The 22,088-nt window shown below is 54.1% G+C and overlaps 3 protein-coding genes across 4 annotated transcripts; all 3 read right to left on the bottom strand.

The window, feature by feature from the left end:
• Nucleotides 1-11,403: 11,403 nt before the first annotated feature.
• On the bottom strand, nucleotides 11,404-14,968 carry LCNL1 (lipocalin like 1). Its single transcript, XM_062505800.1, has 7 exons — nucleotides 14,855-14,968; nucleotides 14,244-14,383; nucleotides 13,690-13,760; nucleotides 12,997-13,107; nucleotides 12,354-12,455; nucleotides 12,091-12,116; nucleotides 11,404-11,498 (listed from the first exon to the last, which is right to left on the bottom strand). Exons 1-6 carry the CDS (start codon nucleotides 14,948-14,950, stop codon nucleotides 12,091-12,093), a joined length of 546 nt encoding a protein of 181 aa, XP_062361784.1. The 5' UTR covers nucleotides 14,951-14,968; the 3' UTR covers nucleotides 11,404-11,498.
• A 70-nt stretch (nucleotides 14,969-15,038) lies between these two features.
• On the bottom strand, nucleotides 15,039-18,655 carry LOC134051707 (lipocalin-15-like). Its single transcript, XM_062505660.1, has 9 exons — nucleotides 18,560-18,655; nucleotides 17,912-18,051; nucleotides 17,638-17,702; nucleotides 17,231-17,344; nucleotides 16,648-16,749; nucleotides 16,512-16,533; nucleotides 15,636-15,699; nucleotides 15,349-15,514; nucleotides 15,039-15,157 (listed from the first exon to the last, which is right to left on the bottom strand). Exons 1-9 carry the CDS (start codon nucleotides 18,653-18,655, stop codon nucleotides 15,039-15,041), a joined length of 888 nt encoding a protein of 295 aa, XP_062361644.1.
• Nucleotides 18,656-19,584: 929 nt separating this feature from the next.
• LOC134051711 (lipocalin-like) lies at nucleotides 19,585-22,040 on the bottom strand. 2 transcript variants are annotated; one of them, XM_062505666.1, is made up of 7 exons: nucleotides 21,942-22,040; nucleotides 20,905-21,044; nucleotides 20,746-20,822; nucleotides 20,515-20,628; nucleotides 20,208-20,309; nucleotides 19,982-20,007; nucleotides 19,585-19,732 (listed from the first exon to the last, which is right to left on the bottom strand). In XM_062505666.1, exons 1-6 carry the CDS (start codon nucleotides 22,038-22,040, stop codon nucleotides 19,982-19,984), a joined length of 558 nt encoding a protein of 185 aa, XP_062361650.1. In that variant the 3' UTR covers nucleotides 19,585-19,732. The 2 variants fall into 2 exon arrangements, with proteins under 2 accessions (XP_062361650.1, XP_062361649.1); XM_062505665.1 differs by having other exon boundaries at nucleotides 20,515-20,822.
• Between the last annotated feature and the right edge of the window lie 48 nt (nucleotides 22,041-22,088).

Genomic DNA, 22,088 nt, shown 5'->3' with positions numbered 1-22,088 from the left:
TGAGCCTGTCCAAGGAATGCTGAGAGCGAGCTGCCATGGTGTGGTGTGACAGGGAGGTCAAGGCTGGCTCTGGAAGGAATTTCCACCTGCCCGTGGCTCCCTCTACCACAATGGCTGAGCACGAAGGCGCCAGGCAGAGGTGGGTGACAGCATGGCATGGGGACAGCCATGTCATTTGTGCCCAGCAGAATAGTTACCTCTTAAATTTTCTTTATTCCTTAATTTCCTTGGCCCTTTGCTCCTGTGAAAGGGACTGTGAAAAAAAAAATAAATCCCTGTCTGGGATTTTACTTCCCCAGGAAAAAGCTGCTGTCATGGTTTAGGAATGGCACTCCCCAGTTTAGTGGCCCCTGCCCAAGACTTTCCCAAAGCAGATGCTGCTCCCTCCCTCCCTTCTACCACCTCCTTCCTGCTCTGGGAATGTAGTTGAGAACTGGAGACACAAAAAGGCGGGTTGAAATAAAAACCATTTACTGGGAACAGCACCTCTCTGGGGAGCTGTTTTCTCCCCAGCATCACACTCAGCCATGGGGCAGGGGCACTATTTCTTCATCTGGGAGCAAGTGGCGGGTTGGGAAGATGGACTGGGCCACAGGAGCCCCAGTCACAGCGGGCCTGAGTTGGATCCTCCAGCACTGATCCATCAGGGACCGGCCAGGCTGGCAGCAAGGTGGGACCTGATCTCCTGGGAGAGCCAGAGAGAGAACCACTAAAGCCGTGGTCACCACCCTGGAGGCTTGCAAGATCCTGCTGGATGAAAGCTTGGGAAACCACCTGTGCCTTACCCTGACTGCAGGCACTTCCAGCCTTCTGGCAGGGATGTCTCCCCTTATTCATAAGTTATATACATGTAGACTGTAAAACATACACAAGAATAGACATTTTAAAAGGACAAGATAAGGATTTAATAAACATTCATTTAAAATATTATTTTATTTTGTTTATTAATTTGTACATATTTTCACAAAATATATAATACCAAAGTGTATTTGCACCAAATATACTTTCCTCCTGCAGCCTGATGGGTTGTCCTGTGTACCCCTGGAGTTGTATGCACCCTGGCTTCTCTGGACGAAGCAGGGGTCTCCCCTGAATCTGAGAACAGGAATTCATGCTTCTTTTATCTCTGGTGACACTGCTGGCCCTTTCAGCAAGCTCCACCAGTCTGTATTGTGGTGTGGCCTCATCTATCACACAGGCCACATCTATGGTGGCCACATCTATCTATCTTGAGTTTGTGGAAGCTAAGCATAGACACAGCTGGGACTCACAGTATGCAGCCCTTCCCTGCCACAAGGATTCCCCATTCTCCCCCTCTGCCCATAAGCTCCAGGGGTGCATTCCCAGCCCAATACTAAAGCAGCTACACTTGGCAGGAGCAGCCATGAACTCTCAGGTTTCCCTCGCAGTAGGAGAGCAAAGGGGTGACAGATTGCTCTGGCTCACCCCTGCCCTGGGAATCATAGGTAAAAAGGGATGGGAAATTCCCATTTTATTTCCAAAGGAGCTGCTGATTTTGTAGTGTCTTAAAATCTGTGTTCCTCACCTAGCCCTGCCTTGTCCATGTCTTCTGGGAAGATGTAGTGCAGCCTAACCTGAGTGGGATAAAGTACGTTGGGTTCCCACTGGGAAATCTTGGCTCCGTCAATCACAGGACACTAGTTTCCATGATTTTCCCTCAGTAGGATTCTTACAGAGTTTTGCTTGTAAAGTAATCCCCACTGGGATGTGGTCCAGCAAGGACACATTTCACTGTATCTGTGGCTGGAGCAAAACATCCATTCCCACCCCTTTATTTACAACTACCAGGTACCACCCTGTTGTCTCCATGTTCTGAGAGTCCTTGAACCCTTTGTGAAGGAATGTCATGAACCAGATGTCCTGGTTTGAAAGACAGGTGTTTGCTAAGGAAAGCAGAAGCCTCCCTTTGAACTGAAAAATGTGATCCTTCCTTCCTACAGATTATTATGGTTTTAAAATTAAGGGAACTCTCAGGCAAAGATATGGGGGTAGAAATAACAGTTCTTTACTAGTATATCTAACAAGACAAACAAGAACAACAACAGCTATGAAATTACCCACAAACAGAACAGTAACTCAGTCCCAGTCCCTTTCTGGCTGCAGGCACCTTTTCCCTGAGCTGCAGTTCCCGGTGCTGGGGGCGGGCGGGTCCCGCAGAGCTGCAGGAGGGCTGGGGGTGATGGCAGAGCTGTCCCAGGGGGAGAGAGAGATGGAGAGAGATCCCTCCGCTCACGGTGTGGGTCCTAGTGCTCAGCAGAGTGCTGGATGGTGGCAGGTTAAAGCAAGGAGGCAGCAGTGCAGGGTCTGACAGCAGTGAGGATGGATCCCGGCGCTGGGATGGCAGGAATGGGGCTGAGGCAGCGATCGTCCTTCTCGTCCGAGCTCCGCGGGGGAAATGGGGCCGAGCCAGAGCCTTCCCTCCGCTTCCTCTTCTGGCTGTTTGAATTTCGCGGGGTTTCCCTCCTCTCTCCCCTCCCCCTTGCCACCAGGGTCCAGTCAACAGGTATCATAGCATGACAATGGGGAAAATTCCACAGAGGGAAAAGGGAAAGAACCAACTCCCAACACCAGATCCATCTGCTCTCCCACCTGCACTCCTGCCTCATTGCCATTTCACATGTGAAAGCAGCTTCCTGTCCCCAGGATTAACTTTCAGCTCCAGAAGCTATAAAGATCAGTCCACTGACAATGGTTTTCCTACTTACATATAATTTTATTGCATTAAGGGAAAGACATCTGACTCTGCAGTGTCTGCAAGTTGAGCCCAGACAAGATTATCCAGCACTTACCAGAAGTGCAAACAGCTGAGTATTACTGCTGGGCTTTACACTGTTTCACCTCAGAAAGGGCTCTGCTTGGGAATAAAAACTCTTTCCAGGGAGCCTGTCAAGGCCCTCATGTAGATAAATGATTAAAGGAAAAAGGCTAACCAAGGACATCAGCATGCCAAGGCAATGTGTGGACTATCCATCTGGGCAGTATTTATTTCTTACGGAAAGAGTTCCCAGAATTGCTTACTGGGAGAACTCCTGTGGCCAAACAATTAGCAGTGTTAAAGAATCCCCTCCTAGTCAATCCCAGAGGATGCTGCATGCCATCCTTCTGCCACCTCTGAGAGGATGAGGAGCTGTGGAGTGCTCCACTTTGATACCTGGCTTTAGGGATGGGATGAGATCCACCTCACCCATCAAGGGAAGTACCTGCAGAGCTGGGCTCTCTGGAGCTGGCACTGTGATTCCAAGCCAGCAGTGGGGGGGCTTTCAGTCACAGAGGGAGAGGATGCTGTGAATTAGGGACCCAGATTCCTCAGTGACATCTCTGACGTCTGAGAACGTGGCAGACTGTATTCTGGACATGCACAGGGCTCTCCTGATGGTCCCAGGCACTGTTAAACAAGAGCAGACATGGTAGTAGGAGAAGATCAGGGAACAGACACAGCAGCTCCGCTCCTCCTTCCAGGTTTCCTGGCCTGGAACTGGAGATTGGTCTAAAGATCCCACAAAATGTTGCAGGTCAGACCCTACCTGAACAGCTGCTGCCCTTCACGGGAACAAACTGTGTTTATGCCTTTAATGAAGATACAGAAAGGTATCCTGCTTGCCCTCTCCATCACAGATTGTAGAAGCAGATATCAAAAAAAGAAATAATCTTTGAATGTTACAGACAAAGCACCTGCTGGCCAATACTACACTGGGGATGTCAGCCTCATGTTCACTCTGAGAAAACAACATAAGACAGGTACGTCTGAGAGTCTGGAGGACCAGAATGGCATCCAAGGGTGACTGCGGTTCCATCAGGCTTGAGAGTGGCAAGGGAAAGCAGAGACACCAGGCTGCAGGAAAGACTCTGGGTCTAACGAGAAACTGGAGCCTAAGGATGAATGAAGATGAGATACAGAAGATTTTGAGCATGAAACTAAAAATACTGAATTTGCAGGAGGAGCAGGCCAGGGGATGATCAGTGACTCACACAAGTCTGTAAGAACCTATTGGTGCTGACAGAGTTGTCATCAGGTCCTTCCAGAGAGAAGGGTGGGAACATCTGCCAGGAGCAAAGAGAAGGTGGGTGCCAGGCTGAGAGGATTAAGTACCCTCAAACAACATTCCAAGGGCTCTCTAAGAGGGAACAGGGCAACCTTGCCATGCTGGGGATGTGCTCTACAATGCAGAGGGTCAGGGGGACTATAGGTCTGTCCTGGTGCCCAGCAGCTGGGTGGATGTGAGCAGCTAGGCCAAGGCTGGGGCACCTGAGTGTGGATGCCACAGCATTCATGGACACACACCTCAATGCAAAGAGGCATGCCAGTGGGATGGGAGACACCTTCAGGGAAGTGATTCCAGGCTCTGAACCAGGAAGGGAATGGAGATTGAAGGAGAGGCATGTACTCTACATACTGGTTTGGGTTGTGATGAGGAATAGGATCTGTGTGTGTGTGCAAACAAGTGTGCAACCACAGAGGAAAGGAAAGAATCTGAGGAATAAGAGCAGCTGGGAGAGCAGTGGGCTAGTGTCTTCACATCTGGCTCATGGGAAAGATCACAAGCAATGGCAACCTTGTGTAATGCTGCTGCAGAGACACTCAGATTGGTACATGGAGCTGCCCATGGGAGCAGATGCTCCCAGAGTCACAGAAGTAGCTGGTGTTATCTGGGCAGAGGCAATGAAGGACTCAGGAGGAGGGATAGAAGCATGAGATGAGGGGAGAGGCCAGCACAAGATATTGAAAGACACCATCAAAAGATCTTCCTAGACCTAAACTGCCTTTGTAAGGAAGGAAAGGAATTTCTGCCTAAGTGGTGTTGGGAGTCCATCACAGATCCTCCAGCCAGCCTGGGGCAAGGACAAATCCCCAGGAGAGAAATCCTTTCAGGAAGAATAGCTCTTTGGAGGATCTATAATCACCTGGCTGAAATGGTCATTCTAGTTATCCTTGGATATATGAGGACAACATAACCAGCAGAAAGTGAACTGATGGGCTGTTTTTTTATACCTGTTCCTTTTGGTTGTTTATTTGAAGAGCTATTTGGGAAAATAACTTCAGCTCCAGTAGGCAGGAGTCAATGCCATTTGGCGTAAATGGGAAGATCAATAGGGACAGATTGGTGGCTGTTGCTGGGATCAAACACAAATCAGGAGAAGTGAGGCGAGCTTGTTCCTGCAGCTGGGCAGGTTTGAGAAGTTGAGCATGCAAACATAAAAGAAAAGGCACAAAAATTCCCTACTATGCACAAGGGAGAGGATGGTGAAACAGAGCTTCTCCCCTGTCAAACAAGCAACATACAGACACCAAGGAGGGACTCTGGAAAGAGTGGAATATCTGCAAGGAAAGAAAAGAGCCTGTGCTGGAAGATGAAAGAGTGCAGGGAGACTGAGAACAGCTTGCAGAGTTACATGGGATAAGTATTTGCCCTTCAGCCATGTAGTTGGGGACAGACAGTCCTGCTATGTTTCCAGTCTTGTGTCCTGGAGGTCAGACACCGCCTGCTCCCAATGTTCCAAGAGGACAATGACAACTTATGGCCAGTGACAACATGAGGGCACCGGAACAGCAGCATCAGAGAGGGAGGAGAGTCCTCAGAGATTTGCTGAGGGAGGGAAATGTGGCTGCACCTAGAGTCAGGAAGAATGAAGGTTGTGTCTCCAGAAGTGAGGGTGCAAAGTGTTTTTGTGATGAGGAAGAATAGGGATCTGACCCCAGACATTTGCTAGGCTTCAGGGGAAAGAAAGAAAACTTGGTGGGCGCAAGAGCTCTGGGACTGCAGAGCAGTCTGCCTGCCTGCAGGATCCTTGACTGGAGAGCCAGTCGTCTGGTCAGCACAGGGGAATCTTGAGTCACCAGTATGGCACAGGATGCCATACTGGCCATGGGGACAAAGGGTTCCAGTCTGTATGGGAAAATACTGATGCTGTGTTATGTTAGTGAGATATTTCTGAGTGCTGCACAGGCAGCCCACTTGAGGAGGAAGCTGAGCTGGGCTGTCAGGATGCCTGAAGAACAGAGAGTCCATTGGAGAAGATATGGTGCACCATGGTCAACCTGGAGCAGCAAATCCCAGCAGAGAGATGGCTGCATCAGGGAGGAATGCCATTTGCTGGAGCATGCTGCTGTGGGCCACCCTGGAGGGGAAAGCCTGCAAGAGCTGGCAGCTGAAACCCAGTGTCAAAAACTACTTGGACCCTGGAATCAGCTCTTTAGATCTAATGCACCAGGGTTTGGACAGGGTTTGGGATATTTGTGTGGTTTCTATATACTCCTGGGTGCATACTGAAAGGGGAAAGGCTCTTCTGGGCTCACAGCCACCAGATCCCATGGCTGGTGGCACTTGAGGAACTCTGGGGCCTCACACGGCACTTTTCCAGGATATTTGGGGCCCAAAGTGCTCACATCACGGGGCAAATACAGGGGGTTTTTGGGTTCCTAAATCCATTTATCATCACTGAAAACTTTTCCCTTTACCTAGAATAAACCTGTTCTAACTAAAATTCCCTGTTCACAGAGCCTTCAAGTTGATGTGAGGAAGCAAAGATTGAAAATTACATGGGTGGTCCACTGGGAAGGTATCACACAGACACACCCAGCACAGGACCCCTGGGGAGGAGGAGGCCACCCACCCCCAGCTCCCTCCCTGTACCCTATGATCTCTCCATGACCAAGGGCATACCAAAGAGCTGGTATCTCCAGGATAGCACCACAGTCTGGGCTACTAGAAAACCCGGTTGGGTTCTCTGGTACCAGTTGCCTTACTGGAAGTTGGAGGGTGCAGAGGGATGAGGCACAGCAAACTGTGTGTCCCCCCCCCACAGCAAAACTCCCCAGCCCATGAGCCAGGGCAGGAGAAAATGTCAGAGGTGCTGTGTGAGTGGGATGCAAGTGGCATCTTCATTTCATTCTCCAGTAACTGTAGGGCTTTGCAATTACATCTGCTGATCTGATAGTCATTAGGGAATGATCAGCCAGTCATTGGCAGGGGCTGTTTGCCTTTCTGCTAATTAAATTGCATTTGATTTGCAATGAAATCTAGTGAGTCAAGTGAGCTTGAGGTAGGCTCAAGTGAAGCACAGGCCAGCTCCACAGCCTTGCTGTGCATGAAGAACCACATCCCAGGGACAGAGCCAGGAACCCCAGAGGGACACATCTGCAGGTGAGCAGTGCTGTGTTTGTGGCAGGGGCTGGGCTCCTGCTGTGCTGCCAGGCTGTGGACTTTGAGACTTGCACCAGTGTATTGGGTTGGCATGGCCAGGCTTTGGTAGTGGGGGGGGCTATAGGGTTGGCTTCTGTGAGAAGCTGCCAGAAGCTTCCACCATGTCCAGCAGAGCCAGTCCCTCTTGGCTCCAAAGATGGATGTGCCTCATTGGGCTGGGCCAATTAGGAGTGCTGGTAATGCTTCTGAGATTACATATATAAGAAGGAAAAGAAGTTTTTTGTGCAGTTTAAGTGTGGCCAGATAAAAGCAGAGTGAGAATATGTGAGAGGAAAGCTCTGCAGACACCAAGGTCAGTGGAGAAGGAGGGGAAGGAACTGCTCCACGACCTGCAGACCTGTGGAGAGAGGAGCACACACTGGATCAGGTTTGCTGGTAGGAGCTGTGACCCTGTGGGGGATGCACACTGGAGCAACCTGTCCTTGAAGGATTTACCCCAGGGAAAAGTGACTCACATTGCAGCAGTTTGGCTAGGACTGTTGCCTGTGAGGACTCGCATGTGAGAAGTTTACAGAGAACTATTCCCCATGGGAGGGACCCTATGCTGGAGCAGGGGAATGGCTTTAGTCCCTGAGCAGTGTCCCATTCCTTTCTCCTCTCACGACTGTGGAGAAGGAGGTAGTGCTGGTAAGGAGGGAGGGGTGGAGGGAAGGTGTTTCTAAGGCTTGTTTTACTTTTCATTATCTTGCTCTGCTTTTGTTAGTGATAGATTCAATTAATATCTCTAATTAGAGCCTGTTTTGCCTGTGATGGTATTTGATGAGTGATCTCTCCCAGTCCTTATCTCAGCTCATGAATCCTTTGTTATATTTTCTCTCTCGTCCAGCTGCAGAGGGGAGAGATAGAGGGGGCTTGGGTGGGTGCCTGGAGTCCAGCCAGGGTCACCCCACTACAGCGAGACATCCTGTGCTGGCATGGAGTGCTCCTGAGGCAAGTGCTCCTCTGGCTGCCAGGCCAGGAGAAAGAAAGCAAGGCAGCCCTGACTGCTGACTGTGGAAGAGGGGCAGGGAACAGACCAGGACAGAGACCCCAGCATGGGACTGATGCTTCTCTCCTGCACCTCTCTTTGTGATTAGGTATGTCTGGCAGCTCCAGTGGTTTGGAACACCAGTGTGATTTCAATAGACCCCTGGATGTGTATTGAAAGAGGAAAGGCTGCTCTGGGCTCACACCCACCAGACACCAGTAGCACTTGGGGAACCCTGTGGTCTCACTCTGCACCATCCAAGGCAGACGGACAAGCCTGGTCCTGATGTCTACATGTCATCTGAGTGACTCCTGCTGTGGTGACCACACCGCCAGCTGGTGACTTGTGCTGCACCCATCACATGCAAAGGGACATCCAGGAGACTCTAACACATGCTTCAGGCAGCTTGGTTTGGCACCCATGCACTCAGGTTTTTTTGGGATGGCCAAGAGCCCACAGGTCCTGAGAAGCAAGTGGGACCTGGCTCAGAGGCTCAAATTAAATTGTCATCCTTGTGCCAGCCAGTGCTACTCTTACAACATGAGATGGTCCCATACAGTCACATTTTATTTTTAAAAAGCGAAAAAATGAAAAGTCAAGAGGATTAACTATCACATATGGCACAGACATTGTCTGGAAAGACCAGCTTAGCTTCCCTCTGAGTGCTTAAGCTCATATTAACAAGTACAAGCAAATACAAACAACATTGGGAAGCCTAAATGGAACCCAGAGCGATTGCATCCATTTAAAGAATCTGATTAAAAATAGCATAAATATTCTCTAACTTATTGAAGGCAGCTGAAGGCAACAATATAAGACAAACAGTGAAGACACCAGCATCTGGTGCCTTGCTTCTCTGCTTTGAGAAATGACAGCTGCACTTTATTCAAAGGCTCTGGCAGCAGGAATTCAACACTAGAAAATATTTGAAAGTAGTTGGTTCAATTCAAAGAAAATAAGCTGATAGGTAAGTGGAGAAACCCTGTATTACCTTGGGCAAGAAGGAGCTTTGGTGGATCCTCAGAATGAGCAATCTCCTCTTCAAACAGTTCAAAAGCTCTGTCCTACCAATGGAGAAGGGCAAGTGTGTAATAAGAACAGAGGAGATGACATTTCCAGACAAAATAACTCAAACATCACTGCAGCATCCCATCTGCCACTTACACTGCCTTTGTTGCCTTATGGTTTTCACCAGACAATGAGAAGAAGAGAATATGTCAGGTTATGCAGAGGTGGTCACAGGGACAACAGATGAGTAGTTCCCCTCACAGTGTGGGAGATACTAACAAAAGCTGCAATAAATGCCAGATTTGGTTGATGTCTCAACAAAGTATGACACAGGGCAGACTGAATCCAACTTTTGTGCAGGAAAATCACATCTCAGCAATACACCTCCCTGGAGGAGTCAACAAGACATGGGTGTTGGACACCTGATCAGTTGGCAAGAATCTATCAAAGCTCACAGGGGACACGCTGGCATAGGCTAAGGAAGATCTCACTAAGATAAATCACAGAATGATTCAGGCTGGAAGTCATCCAGTGCAACCTCCTTTCTCAAGCAGAGTCCCCAGAGCAGTCAGTCAGGATCATGTCCAGATGGGTTTTGAGTTCCTCCAGACATGACTCCACAGCCTCTCTGGGCAGGCTGTCCCAGTGCTTGGTCACCCACACAGTAAAAAGTGGCAGACAGAGAGAGAGAAAGGAGAGAGTCACCCAGGGAGGTCACTGTACTGACTGACAGATATCTGGTAAAATGTCTCATCCATGTGCAGCGGATGCCAGAGGGGGCTGCATGAGGAGATATTAGGAGAAGATCAGAGAATAGGACAAGGCTCCACGTAAATCTCAGTTGTACCCCCACCTTTTCAGGGAGGCGAAGGTCCAGGTCTGGCCATTGCAGCCCCAGCAGGGACATGGCCTGAGCAGGGGGAGGAGAGAGAAAAGTGAGAGGGGAATCTGGGAGGACAAGAAGGCTTGTCAAAGATTTAAGATCTGGAACAGCATAAAGAGCATGAATAGAGATCTTGCATCATCAGCAGCCATCCAGCCATCAGCTGCTGCTCTCAAGCTGCTCTTCAGTCATCAAATGTTCCCAGCACTTCCTTTGCCCCAACACCCCTCTGCTCTCCCCATCAGTGTTTGTGACCATGGTGTCTGGGCTGTTCCCCATTGCACCAGCCTGAGTGCTGCAGCCCCACCAGCCCCAGTATGTTCCCACAGCCCCTGGTTGAGCAGCTGAAGATGGAATCAGTATGAGATGCAAAAGGGAGAGTAGAGGTGAGTGAAGCTCCTTACTGCAGGATGCCACTATTGCTGAGTAGATGCCTAAACCCAGGAAGCCGTTAGGAACATTCAGGGAAGAAAAATCCCCTTTTATCAGATATATTATGACATCTGGCCAGATTTGCTGGGGGCATAAAAGAACATTGGATGAGCAGCAGAGACAGATACAAGATTGATGGAAAGGCTGAGGGACTATGGAGGGCTGCATGGTGACCCACTGCCTGCTCTGCATGGATGGGAGTCACACCCAGAAAACACTGAACTGTCAGCTTGTCTGCTCTGGGACCCCAGCTCCAGTGGGAGTTTTCTCTGTGCGGTGCCCAGGGGCAGAAACCACAGGCAGCTCTACAGGTTTGGCTCCAGAAGATTCAGCCAGCCATGTTCCACAACAGCTTGCAGTGGGACACAGAGGTCCCAAATCTGAATCTTGCCCTACCTGGGGCTCTGCCTGAGCTGTGGGATGAGCTCCTGGGGGTCCCAGGGAGCAGAGAGATGCAGCCACTGCAGGGCAAGAGGAGGAAAGATGGTGCATGGTGCAGATGGATGCAGCCCTCCAAACTCCAACCTCACTCTCTGTGGCCTTTCTCCATGCACCCCCTCTTGTCCACAGGATTCCCAGCCTCACTGCACCCTTTGCCTCACCTCTGCCTGGCCTGGTCCTGCACCTCTGGAAGGCACCCAGGAGGGAAAATCTTGTGGCTCTGAAACTGCCCTCATTTGGATGAGCTCAGCTGGGATCACTCCTGCTTGTTCACCATCCACAGCCCCCAGGAGGACAACAGGACGGACCACAGGACCCAGCACCCCACGTTTTCCCCAGACAGCTACACCAAGATCTAGTTGGGGGCGAGGGGCGGTGTTCTGTTTATTTGCCAAAAAGCAGGGACTGTGTGCTGGAGGAGCAGGGCCTGTGTCAGAGTCCTGACAACAGAGCTTGGAAGAAGGATGGTGGAGGAGGAGCGTGGAGCTTCAGCACATGCGTCTGCATTGTTTGGCAGGAGCATCCATGAGCCAGTCTGCACTTCCTGGAAAACAGATGCGAGAGGTGGGGTCTGGATGAAACAAGACCAGCAGGACACTCCATTAGGATTACTGCATTCTTCTCCAGTTCTCCCCAGATTTGTAGGGTGAGGCATCTCCAGCTATGGATTTCTAGTAACCCCTATAGCTGTGTGGTGGGAAAGCACAGGCCACGGGAGGCCAACAGCAAGCATGTTTCGCATGGTGACATACCAACCCCCTCTGGTTTGCCAGTCCACAAGACCAGGGTCCCTTTGGCAGGAGCTGGTGTCCTTACCCTCACTGCTCAAAGGGCTGTGCAGACGTTTCTCTGGTGGTTTCAGCCCACATGCCCATGTTCAGTGCCAGGCACTTCCTACTGGGGGTCCCTGGTCACTGCTCCTTGGGAGCTCCTAGGTACTGCTACCTGTGGGTCCTCACTGTAAAGCAGCATCCAAAGGAATGGTCCTACCTGTGTGCAAGCTCCAGCATCGATTCAAACAGCTCAACCCCAGAGGAACTCAAAGAGTTCTTGGTGGTCCTTGCCTTGGGGGCACCAAAAAGGTCAATTTCCAGGAGAGAACATTGCAAACACCATGTTGGACTGTGGCAACTCACCTATGGTTCACCAAGTCGGCATTCCTCTGGGAAAACAAAGATAAAACCTAAGTCTGGCACTGTGGTCTGAATAGTCCCATTTAGCACCTAAAATAGACTACTCAGAAGGAACTTGTGGGTTTCTCCTTGCTCAGTGTGCCCAGCCAGAGCACCACTGGCTGCCAGCACTCCCTTCTGCCAGCTCAGACGACAAAGTGGTGGCACTGATGGGCTGAGCTGGGCCCTGCACGCATGTCCCTGTATTGGCCCTAGACAGTGCTCACCCTGCCTGGGTAAAATCCAGATGGTCTTGTCGGTGAAGCCATTCAGCTTGGCAAGTCTCTTGAACAGCAATTTGATTTTGGGTCTCACCCACTGGCTTCTGCCTGAAGATAAAAGACATGAGTTAGCTCCAGGCTATGCCTGACCCTGCATTTCCTGGGAAGCTGGTGACTGTGCCCAGCTGAGGGTGGGATGGATGGTTGTCCATGGGAGAAGGCTGGAGACACTAGTGGAGGTCTTGGAGAGCAGTGGTTGTCAGGCACATGAGACACTCCACCAGAGAACAAGATGAGCCAGAGGTCCTGACACCAGCACAGTGACTCCTCTTTTGGCTCCTGTCCCCCCTGATTCTGTTCCGTCTGTGCAGCAGGACGCCCACTCTCCACCCCTCTCCACCAAGCAACTTACTCAAGGCCATGGACTTGCAGCACAGTGCTGGGAGCCTGAGCCCCAACCTCCCATGCCACCTCAAACCACTGCTCCTTCCCTGCCACACAGTGAACACATGGTAGTCCCTGCCCCATTCCTGCACCTCACCCAGGGCAGAAGTGAAGAGGGAGACCCCCTGTCCCCTGGCTCCTGGCCTTGCAGGACCCTCAGAAGCACCCAGCACCTCTGAGCAGTTCACCACTGCTGGCTACGCACTGTAAAGTCTCAGCATGTGCAAGGTCTTCCCATCCTTCTCTCTGGTGGCAAAGACAACCATGTAGGAACTGCTGTCTGTATCCACCAGCTGCACTGTCTTATTGCCTCTGTCTGCAAAAGGACATGAAGAAAAATTAATTACCTCCTCCTGGCAGCCCCCACGCTGCAAAGTGGCTGTAAAAGCATGAAGCCCACCAAGCCCATCTTTCCTCGATATCTCCCCATCCTGATCTTCTCTCTTACTAAGGCTCCTCTGAACGCCTGGGGGAGCCCACAGACCACAGCAGAGCAGAGGGATGGGGAGGTGAGAGCAGAAAGGGCTGTGGATGGTCAGTGCAGGCTGTTGGCTAATGTCAGACTGAACCTTGGGCTGGGAATGGTGGAAAACCACTCCATCCCCTGGGAACATCCACTCACAGCTTCTTTGTGGAATGAACCTGATTTTCCCCAGGGTTTAAGCTTGGTCTGAATGTGTTTATCCTAGAGGGAGGGATTGGAGGGTCTGCCATGCTGGTGGGCCACCAGCCCTGGGGTGCAGCTGGCACCTGGATGCAGAGGGATGTCCCACCCACGACACAGGAGAGGCAGGCAGTCCTGAGGGCCATGTCCCCAGGAACAGCCAGCTGCTTCAGACAGGAATGGTGGGACCTGCCTCCCTCCATCCTGCCCAAAGAGCCAGGCACCCCCACTCACCAGTGCTGTAGTATTCACCCGGGCTGCCTGTTGGCTTGTAGATCGATGCGAACTTCATACATCTCTCAGGGCTGCAGAAGAGTGAAGGATGCTCCAGCTCAGGTGAAGTGACCCCCTTTCCCCTTTCCTGTTCAAGGGTTGCTATCCCAAATGTGGGACTTGCTGTTCACAGACGGGATGGTGTGGCCAGGGCAGGAGGGGACAGATACCACCCTTGGAACAATGAGTACTTGGGCTGGCAGGGGATAGTGGTGGCACCTGGGGATTAGGCATGCCCTCACTCATGCTCTGAGCTTCTGGGATGAGACTGGTTCTGTTGGGAAAGTTGTAATTGTAGGGCCCTGTCCCATCCTCTGTGGTGGCACTGGTCCTAGCTAGTGTTTGCCCTGAGCCTGCCCTAAAGATGAGGTGCCACAGCTGTCTCAAGCCCTTGGTGATCCTGTCTCAACCCCTGCCCAGGTCTTTGGTGAGTGCACTGAGGTGGAGACCCACCAGTGAAAGTCCAGGGAGAAGGTTGGTAGTAAAGCCTGTGAAGAAAAGCATGCGGGACTTACGTGGGAATTGCAAAGGAGACGTTCAGGTCACCATCCCCCAGGACCTCAATATTGGCCATCGCCATCTTCAGTTGGTCCTTATTTTGGAGGTAGCTCTTGGAGTCAGAGGCCATAGCAGTGATGTACCATGTCCCTGCAATCTGGCAGTGACAGCAGGCTGTAAGTCCAGAGGAGCAGTCTAGAGTATCCCCTCCTCAGGGACCAAGCCAGGACAACCTCAGTGCATAGAGTACCCACATCCCGTCCAGGCAACAAAATTCCCTCAGAGACACCTATGCAGGAGTTGGGTGACTGTCCTCACCTGGGTGTGACAGCAAAGCAATGGTGGCTGTAGTGACCCCAGCTGTCCCCAGTACCAAAATACCTCTACAGTCCTCCCTGCTCTGCCGGTGACTGGAGATCCCTTCCCTTCCCTTCCCTTCCCTTCCCTTCCCTTCCCTTCCCTTCCCTTCCCTTCCCTTCCCTTCCCTTCCCTTCCCTTCCCTTCCCTTCCCTTCCCTTCCCTTCCCTTCCCTTCCCTTCCCTTCCCTTCCCTTCCCTTCCCTTCCCTTCCCTTCCCTTCCCTTCCCTTCCCTTCCCTTCCCTTCCCTTCCCTTCATGCTGAGGGTCACCTTGCTCTCATCTGGCTCCACAGTTCCCAGGTCCCCAGCCTGCACACGCAGCAAGCACAGCAGGACCAGCCCTAGGCTCAGCCCCACGGTCCTCATGTCGCCTCAGCTCCTCTGGCTTCACCAGTGGGATGGGGGGGGTGTCGGGGCTGTCGAATTTATAACTCCGTGCTCCCTCCTCCTGCCGCTAGAGCCGTGCCGAGCCCCACGAGAACGTCTTGGGGTTGGATTGGGCAAGGGGGTGGATCCGAAGCGCAGGAGTCAGCCCAGGGTGAACAAACCCCTGGGGCACAGTGGGGCTTGTGCCTGCCAGCCCCAAAACGGAGTTACAGTAACTGTTACACCGCTGCTGAAATTTGGGATTTCCCCGTTCTTTTAGTTCCTTGTGAAAGAACAAAGCGAACGGTGGTTTTCCAACGGGCGGCCGGAGCGCTGCCAGGAGGAATGGGAGGTTCTTCCCGGCACCGGCCCCGGGGCAGCCCCGTTGTCCAGCTCACCAAGGTCCCCGGTGACCCGTTCTTCTGGCCGGCTGAAACGTGCCCCGGGACAGCTGCTGGGATCCTGTCCAAATCCAGCCCTTCCCTGGCACAGCGTGACCCGCGGTGCGTGCTCCGACTCCTCACCTATGCTGGGGCACGCAGGGTCTGCCGAGAGGGCTGCACCCTGAACAGAGGGTGGCAGAAGGAGGGGTTCATGTCACCGTGGGAGTGTGTCCCTCCTTCCCAGAGTGTGATGTCCCCTGTGGACTGGCTCTGCCAGGCTCCTGGGGTCACAGCCCCGACACCTGCCTGGGCACTGAGGGACTCTGGGCCAGGTAGGCAGAGGGGGGACCAGAGGCTGCCTTCGCTCTGCAGGAGGTGGAGGAGGATGAAAACTGCCCCTGGGGCTCATGCCATCATGGTCTTACTTTGGTCAGATGGGGAACCAAGGGGGATGGCAGGGGGGTCCCAGACAGGAAGGGGGATCCCAGTCCTGCCATAGGCTGCTCTGGTGCCACCCCACTCCCAGCTGCATGGCCTGGGAGAGGACTGAGCAGGGAATGGGGTTTCCTGGAGGTGTCCCTGCAGGCAGCACTGGGCAGCCTGACTCCTTAACACAGAGCTACTAACCACACAGCTGGGCTGTGCCAGTCCCTGTTCACCCTGGCTCCATGCTTCCCTGCCCTGGCAGCTGTTCCCCTGCACCTTCCTCATCCTCTGTTCCCCATCCTCCCCATGCTGGACACAGCAAACATCACACCCAGTGAGCCCCTGACACCCGTGGGGGCCTGACAGGAAGGGTCAGATTGTTGGGCTCATGGTACCTGGGTGCCCTGGCAGCACCCTACTCCCACCAACAAAGCACCTAGCTCTGGAGCAGCTTCTGTATCTATTTATTTAGGAGGTCGAGGGTGATCCTGGTGTGGAGCATGGGGTCTGTCAGAGCCTGGAGGATAGGAAGGAGCACCATGGAGTGGGGTGCAGAGCCCCTCATCCACTAGGTCTGGAGGATGCATGGTCCTTCAGCTGCAGAGGCAGGACAGGCAGACAACTGGTCATAGTAGGCCAAAGCCTAGGTGACAGAGCCCCGAGGCAGGTGGGGGATCTCTCAGGGCTGGCAAGTCCCTGCTCAGCCCAGACCATGCTGGAAGGGAGTCACAGCTTTCCCTGACCACACTCACCTGATGTCCCCAATGCATTGATCTGTTGGAAAGTAAAGAGAGGGGTGAGTGTGCCATTGGCAGCACCCTGAGTGCCGGCACAGAGTCCCCATACAGAGGAGCCGTAACTGCCACCCTGTGTCCTCAGGCCACTCACCTGACTTGGGCAGGATGGCCAGCATGTCCTTGGTCAGGCCCATGGTGGAAATGAGCTGCATGAACTTCTGCAGGAGCTGGGGGCTCACATCCTGCTCCCTTGCTGCAGTTACACACCCGAAGTGGGGGCTGGTGAGTGCAAGGAATCCCAGCAGCCAGCCCCACACTGGGGGTCCAGGTACTGCATGTACTGCAGGGCAGCAGCTGGACCCCAGGGAAGGGCCAAGGTGAAGCAATGAACATGCAGGGTGGACACCAGGCAACCCACGGCTGTCCTCAGCTGGCAGCAAAGGGGCACAAGCCCCTTGGGATGAGCAACCCATTCGCTTGGGGTGGTATGGGGGGGCTGGAAGGGTTGGGTTGCTGCAGCTGGGCTTGCACACTGCAGCAGGCTCTGGTTTAACCCCTCAACCAACTGGAGATATCTTTAGTGCAAGGTTTCATTCACCCCAAAATTAATTCCCTAGGTGATGGACATGGAGTGCTGCTGCTGATGGCCCTGGGTAGTGGTGGGAAGCCCAGCCCTTGCCCACTGCTGGTGCCCCCATCCCTTCCCAGAAGCCAGGGCCCCACTCCCAACGCACTGAGGAGCTGCAGTGCTGTGCTGGGCTCTGCTTCGCTGTGATGGGCCTCATGCAGGACAGCATAGTGGCTGTAGTCTGTCTCCATCACATGCAGATCCCTCTTTTCTTGTGCTCCTAAGGACACAAGAGGTGACCAGTTGGGTAATGTGGTAGAGTCTGAGCCCTCCTGGGCCCTGCTGGGGCTCACAGCTCAGTGCTCAAGCCTCAAATTTGCCTGAGGGGGGTATGAGGAAGGAACCCCTGCTCAATGTGGGGGAGCCAGGTGCCCACCCACCCACACCCTCTCGTTGAGCTGTGGAAGGAGAGGGGCCAAGCCCACCTCCCACTGCTCCCTAGGCATGGAAGCTGGAGGTACCCACCCTCTCTTCTGGGGCACCCATGGGTCCAAAGCCCCTGCCCACACATACCCATGTAGTGACCTGCCTGCCCACTCTGCTGTAAGAGCAGCTCAAACTTTTGACATTTGTCCATCCTAGAAAAGGAACATGAAAAAATCAAATGTGTCTAGACACCACATGGGAGGGCAGTGGGGTGGTGAGCACAGAGGGGAGCCCAGCCTGTCCAGGGGGATGCTCTGAGGCAGGACTGGTTAATCCAGAGGAGTGGGGGAGCCTGGGGGAGCTGCTGTGCTGGGGGAGTCCCCAGCCCACAGGGAACATGGTGAGCAGGACAAACACTTACAGGGGCCAGACCAACTTCAGGGCCAGGTCTCCTTCTGGCATGAAGCTGATGATGGCCATGGATGACTTCATCCCATCCTTCATCTTCAGGAAGATGGAGCAGTTGGAAGCGATGGCTGTGACATGCCACACCCCTGCAAACTGCAGCAGGACATCACCAGTGGAATTTGGAAAAGTTGTGGGGACCTGCCATGGGGGACCTGCACGCCTCCATGAGGGACCTGGCAGCCCACTGCAGAAATATGCCAACCTGCAGCGGACCGGCCATTGTCTGTGGGGACCTGTCACCCTCTTCAGGGACCTGCCACCCTCTGCGGGGACCAGCCAGGCAAACATGAGGACCGGCCACCTTCCTGCATGCAAAACACCCTGTCCTGCCCCATGCTAAGAGTACAGGTACACACCTGGCCCATGCTCCCTGGGGAAGCGCCACATGCTTGGCGACATGGCCCTACATGTTGGTGTCCTTGCAGTGGGTCTACTGCTGGCACCGGACACAGCAGCAAGGGCTAACCTGGTTTTGCACAGGCTCTCCTGGAAACTGCGCTGGAGTTGGCTCAGGAATGGGGCTGGCAGGTGCCCAGGGGTGCAGCACAGGTCCCCTGCCCCAGCCAGCCCCTCCAGCCCAGGCAGCACCCTGTGCACTTACCTTCTCTGTGTCCAAGTTTGGCTGCACGGGGACCTGGGCCCCTGCCTGCAGCAGGCAGAGCAGGGCCAGAGCCAGGCTGGGCAGTGCTGCTGTCATACTCTGGAATGGATGTGGGCAGGAGAGGCTGCACCCACCTTTATAGCCCTCACTGCTGGCAGCACTCCTGCTCACGCCAGCTTTATGCAACAGGTTACACAAGAGCAGGGATAACCTGTGCCCAGCTTAGGTGACAGTGCTGGCCCTGTCCCCCCTAGTTTCGGATGAATGCAGCCTTGTGTGAGACCCAGCCCAGAGCACAACACGACCAAGTGCTGCCCTGTGCTCGCTCTGTGTCTGGGGAGGAGTGTGACGTGCATCCCAGGGGCCCCCTCCTGGCTGTTCCCACTGGTTCTAGGGTCTGTCAGTGGTGTGAGGGATCCTGCCTCAGGATCCTCAGTGTCAGAGAATGGTTGTACTGGTGTTCTACCCCAGGCTGAGCCACACCCCCGTGCCTTCAGAAGAGGTGGTGGCTTCTTAGGCTGCTGGCAGTAGGCTCAGATCCCACTGATAGAGAGGGTCCAGGTTGATAGGATGGAGCCCAGGGGGTGGCCAGGAACGCGCCACACCCAGAGCTCACAGACATCCTTCTGCTTCATGTTCATCATGCCCCAAACTTCTGGAGACCCCCTGATTGCCCATTGCCCGGTTCCCATGTTGCTTGCCTGCTCTCCCCAGGAAAACCAAGGTAGGGACGCTGGGGGAGCCCAGGGTACCCAAGGGGCAGAGGGGGAGCAGATGCCCCAGTGGGTCCTAGTCTCAGGGGCTCCTTTTTCTGGGACGGGGCAGGTTCAGTGGGCAGGCAGCACCATTGGGCAGGGCTGTGAGTGCAAATGGGGTCTCAGCCCAGCAGCTCCACAGCCAAGAGCTGGGGTCAGCTGTGACCGCTAACCCCAGTCCCAACCCTACTGGCCATTCTTTCCCCTCCCCATTGCCTTGTTTGGGGCACAACAATCCAGCAGACAAGGGCGGGTTTTTATGGGCTTTAATCAAGACAGGGATACAGGTGTGGGTTGTGCGGTTAGGGAGTGAAGGCTGCTGTGGTGCTGGGAGGGCCACTGGGGGTCAAATGGGGTAGGGTGGTCACCAGTTTGTGGTGCTGTTTGGGCTTGGGTTGGCAGCAGCTGGTGGGTCCACCTGGAAAAGATGAGGGGTGAGCATGGTTGAGCTGTGGTATCACATAGGGGAACATTGGCCTGGCTAGCCCCACACTGAATAGGTAAGCACCCCACAGGGCTTGGTGGGGGATCCCCAGAAGGTGTGAGGAGAGGAGCAGCCTGGGGAAGGGTTGTGGAGGGGCTGGGGACTCTGTGGGGTGACATGGCTTTAAGCATTCCCATACCCTCCTGCAGGACTGGTCTGAGCTCCAGTGAAAGCAGGACTCACCTAAGCAGCATCTGCCATGCATTTGTCTGCAGGAGAAAGAAACAGGCAGATCAGCTCCTCTGGACGCTGTGGGACCTCAGCCCCCCTGAGGGATCCTGAATGGGGGCACCCCATGGCTGGCCCCATAGAGAGGCAGAGACAAGCCAGGAGGGTCTCCTCCTTCTCAGTCCCCCTGTCGCATCTCACCCCCTACTCCCTGACACCATCCCTGTGCTCCCAGCCTCACCTGTCTGAGGCAGGATGAGGATCTCGTCGTCTGTCAGGCCCTGCTCCCTCGAGAACTTGGTGAACATCTCCAGGCGCTCAGGACCCAGCTCCTTTGTTCGGCCTATATCCAAGAGCAGGGTGAGAGGCAGTTCCCCCATACCCATCAGCACAGGGGAACAGGCAGCCCAGCAAGGGGGTCCCAACCCAGCCATCATCCCCCCAAGGTCACCTCAGCTTGGGAAATAACCCTAACCCTGCCCTTCTCCCATGGGAAAGACAGACATCCCAGGGGTGTGGTCAGCATGGGGGTCCCACGGCAGACCTACTGTAAAGCAGCACCATGGTGGAGGAACCAGTGTTCTTGGAGATCTGGGTGGCCACCAAGGCATACTCGTCATAGTTGGTCTCCACCACATGGATGTTGTGCTTGCTGCCCCAGCCTGTGGGAAACATGGGGCACAGCTCAGCCCTGAGCTCCAAATCAGCCCCAAGACAGGAGCAGGGGCAGCAGGACTGTGAGCATGTCTGGGGCTCCCCCTTGAAAGTTGGGCACTCACGTGGGCTGGTGTAGCTGAACCGCCCCGGCTGCTCTGTCTTGGTGTAAAGACTGTTCCTCATCACACACTGGTCACCCCTGGGGAACACAGCAGCAGGGGATGCACCAGTGGCCACCCCCAGTACCCTCTCCCCACTCAGGCCCTCCCCATGCCCCATACTTGGGGTAGGTGGAGGTAACTTCCAGGTTCCCCTCTGCAGTGGCGGAGATGATGGTGGTGCACATCTTCATTAGGTGCCTCTTCTCCTTGAACCAGTTAGAGTTGGAGGCCAGGCCAATGCTGTACCATCTCCCTGTGAGCTGCACACAACCTCCACTCAGCCCAGCTGGGCACAAACCCTGTCTCACCCCTCAGCCCCCACTAGCCCAAGCCCAGGCCATGTCCCTCTCCCCTGGCAGCAAGACAGTGTCCCAGGATCTTCATTTCGCAGGGACCTGCTACAGCTCTTGGCAACCACAAAACCCACAAACAAGGAAATCTGTTTCATGACATGCCCTTCACTGCCCTTAGGTATTTCTTTCCTCTTCTCCCCAAGCCCAGGGAGTGTGATAGGACTGCCTGGCTCTGAGACACCACTTCCATCCATCTGGGGGTGTGAGGAGGGGTCAGGACACTGGGTCCAGCATGGCTCATTCCAGTCCAGTGTATGGAACCAGCAGTGTAATGCCCCTGAAGGAAACTGCCAGCCTTGGAGAGCAGCTGTGCTGGGATCACCCTTGCAGCACATCCCAAACCCCTGTCCTTGCAGGAAGTGCCTCCCTCCATCCCCATCACCTCCCTGGGGTGGCTGGGTCCCCCAGGACCTTTTCGGTGTAGTGGATACCCCGGCACAGCAGCCCTTGTTTTTTTGTGGCCCTGGACTGGGGTAGTTGTTTGGGAGGGCTTCCTATGGCCCAGAGTGAGATTGCATTTCTCACTCTCCCCTGTAAGATCTCTGCACATCTACTCCATTCCACAGCACAGCAGCAGCTCAGACCCAAGCTTGACCCAAGGTCCTACCCCATAGGCTGGAGCCTGGATGCTGGATCCCTTCCAGAGCCACCAAACCCCGGTGCTGGGAGGTCCCCAGGATGGGGGGCTGCACGTGCACCAGTGTGAGTGTGGCTCCCCATCCACCTGTACCACCCCCTCCCCACATTTTCAGGGCGAGGATCCCCCAAACCTCCACAGAAACGATGCCAGTTGACCTGGGTCACCTTGTCCTGCTGGAAGTCAGCTTGGACAGGAATGCTGTCCTGGGCGTGCAGTGTCCCGAGCAGGGCCAGTGCCAGGATGCTGAGCGGTGTGGCCTGCATGGCAAAGCCGAGCCGAGCCGAGCCGAGCTGCGAGCTGGAGGCAGTGCT

Source organism: Cinclus cinclus, chromosome 19, assembly GCF_963662255.1.
Source record: "Cinclus cinclus chromosome 19, bCinCin1.1, whole genome shotgun sequence".
NCBI lineage: Eukaryota > Metazoa > Chordata > Aves > Passeriformes > Cinclidae > Cinclus > Cinclus cinclus.
Note: the sequence above shows the minus strand (reverse complement) of the source record. Positions and strands in the feature narration are given on the sequence as shown.